At 46.2% G+C, this 8,632-nt stretch overlaps 1 protein-coding gene across 1 annotated transcript; it reads right to left on the reverse strand.

The window, feature by feature from the left end:
• Positions 1-2,805: 2,805 nt before the first annotated feature.
• LOC127299751 (E3 ubiquitin-protein ligase PUB23) lies at positions 2,806-4,307 on the reverse strand. The gene has a single exon (XM_051329796.2). The coding sequence runs from the start codon at positions 4,269-4,271 to the stop codon at positions 2,994-2,996; it is 1,278 nt and encodes a 425-aa protein (XP_051185756.1). The 5' UTR covers positions 4,272-4,307; the 3' UTR covers positions 2,806-2,993.
• Positions 4,308-8,632: the final 4,325 nt, after the last annotated feature.

An 8,632-nucleotide genomic window follows, 5' to 3' on the forward strand; every position in this document is an offset into this window, starting at 1 on the left:
CCAAGGTCACCACATCACATGAAGTTACTTGGGACAAGATTGAAATGAGAGCAAGCCTCTCATAAAATTTACATAATAGTTTTGGACAATATCATTTGACTAGAATAGCCATATAGTCCTTTATTTCAACTAGGCCATGATCACACAAAGTAACCATGCCATATTTTTACAAAATCAATTAGGGTATATGAAATGTGATCTATGAGAGTTGAAATCAACTCAATAGCATTTTTGGTTGATTTTTAATAATTGTTTGAAGTTGCAAAAGTCTCTGACTTGTTATTTTTGTCACATTAATTCCACAATGAATCTCAAGATGAGACCAGTAGGGTTGTGTAGATATTTTCTCTAGCTTTCCAACGGTATGTAATTCATCAAATTTGGTTGAGCCAATTTGAATCTATTCAATTTTGAAAACAGGGCCAGTATTGAAATTTGAATCAAACTGGAAAATACGAATTTGAATTAAACGGGACGGCGGGAAACTAACTGGGCCTATTTCATTTTAAACGGCGCAAAGCCAGCCCACCACGCATCCACGACGCGCGGGCTGCCTGACAGGTGGGGCCTACGTGTCAGCGGGGGTTATTCACCGAAACGGTAAGTTTCTATTTGGACCGCACGATTAGAACGTGATCCGACGGACCGCGTCCATCGTCGTCGACGGCGAGATCGAGCTACTGGCGCGGCGAGGTAGGGGGTCCGGTGAGCTCACCGTGGCTCCAGCGAGGGTTGGCAGTGTGCGCGAGGAAGTGGTCGTCGACGGCGAGGCTCCAGGTACTGGCGGCAACTCCGGGGATGGCTTCAATCGACGGTGGCGAGCTGCGGTACTGGCGGCCTCCGGCGGTGAAATTGGCGAGCTCCGGTGATGAATCGAGAAGGGGAGGTGGTCGAGGAGATCGAGGGAAGAGTGGGGATGGTGATGGTGTGCAGAAATCGTCGAGGGGATGCCTCCTTTTATAGGCGCGGAGGTGTGCCGTGGGTGCTGCGGCCAGTCGACAATGGCGCGATGCGGTCTTCGTCTCCGGTGGCGGCAGGCGCGGGTCTGTGTCGTGAGCTTGTCTGGCGGTGTCGCGGTGTCACGAGGGTGCTCAAGGAAGAGAGAGGGGGGCCAGGGTGGCGCGAGATGGCGAGGCGACGAGGGTGTTGTGCGTGCCCGTGGGCGTGTCCACTCCGTCTTCGGCATGTGCAGGACGTCGTGGGCGCGCGCGTGTCTGGCGCCTGTTGGCCTCCTCTCCGGCAATGGCGTGCTCCATGATGCTCAGGGGACCAGGGATGATCAAGGGGACAAGGTAGCAGGGTTTGGAGGTGAGAGGAGAGAGGGGAGGGTGTGGGCATGGTGAGCATGGCCGGCATGGCCATGGCTTGGCCATGTTGGGCTTAGCTCTGGGGTTGCTATGCCCTGGTGAGAGTGAGAGGGGACCAGGGGACATGTAGGGCACCAGGGTTTGAGTAGGGTTGGCCAACACTATTAGGAATAGTGATTTTGGGATTTGGGTAGATTTGAATTTCTAAATTTTTGTCAAATTTGCCCTATGCAATGCAATTCCAAAATTTGAAATTGGATTGTTTGGACTTGTTGTAATTGACCAGAGACACACAATGGTGGTGGTGGCATTTCAAAATAAAAAGAAATGAAAAATTTCATATTGGGTGTGATGTTGAATTTGTTAAAAAGTCTCAACTTTGCTTGAGCATAGTTTTTGATCCAAGATGAATTTATACTTGTGGTCTTTACCAAAGTTGTTTACCTTGATGTGTACTTGGATGAGGTGCAAAGAGTTGGAATTGTTTGGTTTGAAAATCTCTAAATACAGAGTCTCAAAGTAGTGATCAGACTGAAAATGGAAGATTTGACCATTAGTACATGTGATCACAATTTGAGTTCAAATTTGATTTTATTTGAGTTTCTTTGATTCCAAAAGTGTTAATAAGTGTTTAATAACATAATACAACTAATGGTGAAAGCCAAATTGGTCTAGGTTGAAGATTTGCAAAAATGGCATAAACCATATGTGAGGGTTTTAGGGTTTCTCCATTTTATTTCCTTTCTTTTTCTTTGATTTGATTTGTGATCTTCTCATGATCAATTTAGGGTTTTAGGGTGTAGTACATAAGCACATAAACAATCATCATGGCATTTCACACAATAATGCACAAGTCCTATGCATAGTACTATATGCAAATAAAAGTTTTTGTTAGTTCTAAATTTTGGATATTTGGAATTCTTCTTCTTCATTGATTTGAAATTTGGGATGTTACAAACCCTTCCCCCTTACAAAAGATCTCGTCCCGAGATCTTAAAGAAAATTAGGGACTAAAGAGATCTGGGTACTCCTTCTTCATATAGTCTTCTCGCTCCCAGGTGGCTTCGTCCTCGGTATGGTTGCTCCATTGTATCTTCAGAAACTTGATACTCCTGGTGCGGGTGGTCCTGAAAGCTTCTTCCAGTATGCGAATCGGCACTTCGCGATACGTCAATCCTTGTTGATATCCACCGATCAAAGAAAAATCATGAACAAACCCCCCCCCCCCCCCCCCCCCCCCGCGTCCCCCTGCCTCCGTCCCTGGTTCTGCAGCACTCCATGCAATTCCGTTGACAAGAAATTTTTAACCTTGATTGGGCATCCTTGTCTATCACTCAGTCTATTTTTTGCCCCAAATTGATGTTCCCACTCGATATAGTAAGCAGATCTCCCGCAAAGGTATAAATTTTCGTCTTGTGCCAAGCAATGAAATCTTCACTCAACTGTTCACTTAATGGGATGTAAATGTAATATGTGTCCAGCATCAACCCGATGGAAATTCTCCGGCACTAAATTTTCATCACATTCATTTGTATGAGGATTTATGAGTTCATCGAGGATGTACAGACCAGCAAAGAATTGATCAACGAACCAACCAAGTCCAACTAATCTACACGATGTTGCAATGTTGCATCGCAAGCTGCAACCATGCAACTGTGCAACTGCAACACGGTAGTAGCTAACTGGCTAGAGATACCTAGAGAGCAGGTAGGCGCTGACGCAGGGCGACCCGCACCAGACGCCGGAGTGCATCCTCAGCACGGCCCTCGCCGTCTCCTTCACGTCCGGGTCGCAGTCCGCCTGCAGCACGCAGCAGAGCTTCCCCACGGCGCCCACGCGCGCCATCTCCCGCACCACCTCCGGCGACGCCGCCCTGCCGCACACCGCCGCCAGCACGCGCACCGCGCACGCGTCGGCGGCCGCGGACACGCGTAGCACCCGCTTCGCCACCACGGCGATCCCCGCGGGGTGCGCCGCCACGGCCGCCCGCCCCTCCGCGCAGGCGCACAGCCGGGCAAGCAGCGCCATGACGAGCTCCGTGACGCGCCTGCTGCTGCCGCCGGGGGACGAGGGCCAGGACGCCAGCTCCAGCTCGATGGCCTCGTGCGCCGCCCCGGCCTCGGCGACGAGCGCGCGGTTCTTGCCGCTGCCGCACGCGTTGAGGAGCGCGCGCAGCGCCGCCCGTGTCGCGCCGGGGGAGACGGTAGTACGGTCGCGCAGCACCGCCGTGACGGCGCGGAACAGCTCCGGACGCAGCCGCTCGAGCAGCGCCACGTCGGCCGCCTCGGTGACCGACTCCAGCAGACGCACCGCGTGTTCTCTCGTTGACACGTCGCCGTGGGAGAGGCTCCCGCTGTCGAGCGTTACCAGCACGTGCGTTAGGGCGTCCACGAGGGCGAGGTTGTCGACGACGAGGCGTCGTATCTCGTCGGCGGAGACGTCGAGCGCGTCGACGAGACCCAAGCACGCGTCGAGGGTGGGCATCATCGCTGCCCGCGAGCTCTTCATCTTGCCGCAGGACGCGAACAGACGCAGCACGCGCGTGAGCACCCCGGCGCGCACCATGCACCGACGCGCAAAGCCGCTCAAAGAAGCCATCACTGCCGCCTCGCGGAGCACGGAGTCTGCGGGGCAAGAATCCGGTGACATCAACTTGGCGACGATCGCGTCGAGTCCCGGATCGTCGTGCCGGTCCGACGACGGCGCGCCGGCAGGTTCCACCGTGGTGGACGCGGGTTCCCAGGAGAGGATGAGGCGGCGGAGGGTGTGGTTCGGGGTGAGGTCGGCGAGGGCGAGGGGCCGGCCGGTGACGGGGCAGGTGGCGTGGCCGTCGGCGAGCCAGCGCTCGATGGCGCGGCGGTCGTAGGAGATGCCGGTGGGCGCCGTGACCGGGTCCTGCATCGGCTGCAGCGAGATCGGGCACACGAAGTGGTGCGGCGCCGTGCCGCCACCCGACGACTCCATGTGTGTTCGCAAGCAAGTGAATGCATTCGCCGATGGGCAGGTAAGCTATATAACCTCGGAAGAAAACACGAGCTAGCCAGCAGTGCATCCACACTGTCACTGTGTGATCATATCATCACTCGACGATTGACAAATGGCACGGTATACTGCGTACGATGCGTGCAGAATGCGTGTGCAATGCAATGTGACGAATTAAACATATGGAGAATTTAGGGGGTGGTTGTGTTTGCATGCATATGGACATTGATTCTGGAATCCGGCGGAGCCGAGAAGACCGTTGTGGTCTTCGCCACCGGCGCTTGACCCTCGTTGCCGGTTTTTTTTTCTTACATCCAGTCCTTGATTTAAGTCGAATAAGAATTAAGTGTTTTTCTTTGAGGGATGACCAAGAGTTAACTTAGTTGCTAGTTAAGTAGTGCCATCTCATGTTGCAACTCACGAATCGCAAACCAAATCTAAGGGCTTGGGATATTTTCTTCTTAGTTGTAACTTCACTTCTAATAAAACATCAGATGCAGCTAACAAGTAAATTATAAGTGCATGAATCACGATACAAAACCCATGGCCTAGAATTTAATTAGGAGATAAGTTAATTCTCAGCTAGCTTGGTCTAGATACAAAGCTGTTCGGAATGCTAAATGTTAACATATGTCAACGTATTCATGCAAAAGAAATACGTGTAAATTTGTCCAAGGCACGTGGAAACACAGAAGAAACTCTTCCTGTTTTCTAAATGGATCATAGAGTGCCGACGTCGTGTTAACATCCAAACATACCCAGTACTTGATCATCCTCATCATCAAATCGTGTTTGTAGATAATCTGAAGATTTGTTCCTTGAGGTCGTTTTCGTCAAATGCTGAAGTAAATACTGAATAGACTTTGGAACAAACACCTTAAATGGCCGTGACCGTGACGCATGTTCCTTTTTTGACCAGCCGAGGCATATCTTTGACCAAGCATTTGGTTTGACCCGAGGCCACCGCATTTTGCTCGCTTGTTCGGCTAGCTGGGCTAGGAAACGGATGCGCCTACTATCGTGTTTGTCTCTGTTCGGCCATGTAACTGCTTGACTTTGAGTTTCAGGAAATAAAGCGTTCTCGTTTTACGTGTTTTTTTAACCAATAATTACTTTAAATAGATAAAAATTGTTTGTATGAAATTAATATCATTAAAAAGTGCATTTAATATGAATCTAACGATACTAATTACATTTAATATAATCAAGATTTTGTTGCTCAATTTTTAAGGTCAAAGTTCGTCTTGGAATACGTGTGCCCCTTATTCCTTGAACGGAGGTAGTACTATTATACTTCAACTTTTTTGTTATATCAAAAGTGTCTCAACTTTGTTAAAATTTAAATATATAACTTTATGAAAAACATAACAATATTTATGACACCAATTTAATACTTTTCCATGAAAGAGGGAGAAATCCTCCTCGAAAGATTTAACTTCTCCGATCCGCACAACGCGTCTTAATTAAAGGCTCGTCGAGGGAATGTGTTCAATCGCATATTTCATCCGATTAGTTTATATGTGATGCATGTAGTTTAAAGAAAATTGTGACCACTATTTTTTACAACAAAATATAAGATATATGCCATATATAAAAGCTATATCATTAGATTCATATTCAAAATATATTTTTAATGGTACACTTTTTATGATATATATTTAATATTTTGTTGGCTAAAATAATGATATTTTTTCTTAAACTACATACTCCCTCCTTTCGAAAATATAAGGCCATTTCATTTTTTGAGCAAACTTTAACTAATAATCTAGTTAACTAAATATGAGTTACGTGTCATCCAAAAATATATGATTGGATGCGCATTTCAAAAATATGAATTACAACTTATATTTAGTTAACTAAATCATTAGTTAAAGTTTGACACAAAAAAATATAATGGTCTTGTATTTATGAATGGAGGTAGTACATACCACCCTATAAACTGAACAGGAGAAAGTACCATACATCACTAAATCTAAACACTTAGATTTCAGCCAAAGTGCACCTTGTCAGCACCACTACCAGACATGTCGCAGTAGTAGTTTAGTACATGGGTGCTTTGATCGCTCCTAATGCCAAACGCGTCTCGTTGCTAGTGGCAAAAGTAGAACCCTAGATCGTTATGGGCGCCTTTGGTAGGTCGTAGATGCTTTGGCCGGTATTCCGAGAGATAAAAATTAGCTGATTTGTTGCTCGGGTTCTCTTCACATTGTATCCAACACAGTTTTTAAAGAACCTTTGGGCCAGACCAGGGAGGAATGACCGAATCGACCGTTTCTAGGGAATCACCCTCGTCTCGCCGAAATTGAGAGAACACGGCATTCCCGTGGAGCCACATAGGGGAGATGGCGCGAGCTCGTGTGGAACAATGGAAAAGCGGCGGGATGGATTCGGTCACCGCCCACGAAATTTAGCCACCGTATTTAGGGGCGGCACTCTTGCCGCAATATCTTAATCCCCCATCCCCCTCTTCGAGCTCCCCCCACCCCCACCCCACCTCATTCGAAATCTACCGACATGGCTGGAGTTTCCTCACAGGCTAGGTCCGCGAGGTTGGAGGCGGCGATCAACTTGCTGTCTTCTTCCTCTGCCTGAAATCATACAGTGGTTGTAAGCATCCTAGAGCCTAGTTCCATCTTGGATATGCGGTAGATGCGGGTAGATCTAATGGCTGCGATTGTAGGTCGTATCTTCTCCCTTGAGCACGCCAATGATGGTGCTGCCTGGTTCTATATCAAGCACAGAGATAGTGGTCCTGCCAAGTTCTCCGTCAGAGTCGCCTTTTTCCCTGACATCCATGCTACATGATGTTCCTCTCACTGTAAGAAACTTCTGGTATTTCATGTTCTAGCGAAGATTTGTATGATTATGGTAGAGATTGTTTGTTAGTGTAAAATGCTTAGCAATGTTATTCATAACGTACTAGAGGGACATATGGAGCTTTATTATAAGCAGGCTAAAAAACGGAAGGCAGGCTCAAATGGAGTGATGACTACACTTGCTTTGTGGTTGATCATGTGGAGCAACTGAGGCAGCACCTGCATCTGCATGTAATATAGTGAGTCTTGCTTTCCATTGAGTTTGTTCATACGTACATGTTCATCTGCACTAACAACTTATCCTTGCCAATGCACTAACAATTTATCTTTGTCAGTCGTAATGCTACCCGGTGCATATTAAGTTTATGAATTAGCGGATAGTCAAATATGCTTACATGAAGGTAATCTTCATGCCTAGATTTGTTAGCAAGCAGCAACTCTATAAACCACAATTGGTGATCAAGGCACTGAACTTCATCGCTGACAACAAAGATGAATGTGCTGAATATCATGAGCTACAACCATGGGAGAGGAAGACATGGCTTAAGACAAGGGCTGTTTTGCACCAGCACCTATCCCACCTATCAGATGCGCGCTATGTGCATATGCCTAGGGTTTCTATGTGCATCCAAATATTGTAAACCCCACAGGTCGAGGCATACTGGTAGAACTGACGGAGTGATGATCTTCTACCACGTCTTCTTGTCAATCAACTCCCGTGTTTGCCCACAATTCTCCATTATCCAGGTGTCAAATTTTTCATCTACATTCATCGCCTATGGATAGTGAATATTTTTAAAATCTTTTTTTTATTGTGTATCATGATTCTATAAAAGCTAGAGAGGATAGAAATTATAGTTTTCTTAATTAGATTATATTTTTATGGTTGCGCCAATATACTTTTACTCTTGCGTGTTTTTTATAATTTTTATGAAATATTTGCGTTGCAATATACTCCCTCCATTCTTAAATATAAGCCATAGAGTTTTTTGAGAAAAAATCAAGAATAAAACGTTTATTGTGTTGCCCCAATCGCATGGACAATATTTTTAGGAATTTGATTAGGTTTCCTTATCTTGTGCAAAGCCCTCTATTAGCTTACCTCAATTGCATTGGGTTAATCCTAGCCAATCTGCAATTTTCTCTAAATATGTGTTCTTTAATTTTGGTGCCAAAATTATATGGCTTATATGTTTTTTTGTTAGTAATATATTATCATTTTATAAAACGAAGGGAGAACAGTACTTTAGTTGGGTAATCCTATTTTTTTGTAATTCTAAACATATTTTGCGCATAGATATGTCCAAATCTATGACAAGAATTATGAAACGAAGGGAGAACAGTACTTTGGTTGGATAATTTTAGACAAAATGGTGGTGGAAACCGTGCAGTTTTTGGCAGCAGGAAAAAAAACAGCTCAAAAAGTTCGAACAACACTTAAAACAGATTCCATGGTTAGGCCAGTCAAACCGTGCAGTTTTTTCTATAACCAGTCACAAAAGGCCAAACTAGAACAAAGCAATTGCA

Source organism: Lolium perenne, chromosome 5 (genome assembly GCF_019359855.2).
Source record: "Lolium perenne isolate Kyuss_39 chromosome 5, Kyuss_2.0, whole genome shotgun sequence".
Lineage (NCBI taxonomy): Eukaryota > Viridiplantae > Streptophyta > Magnoliopsida > Poales > Poaceae > Lolium > Lolium perenne.

Excerpts from the sequence above, each read along its gene's own strand:
- LOC127299751 (XM_051329796.2), bottom strand. The coding sequence starts at position 4,271 with ATGGAGTCGTCGGGTGGCGGCACGGCGCCGCACCACTTCGTGTGCCCG.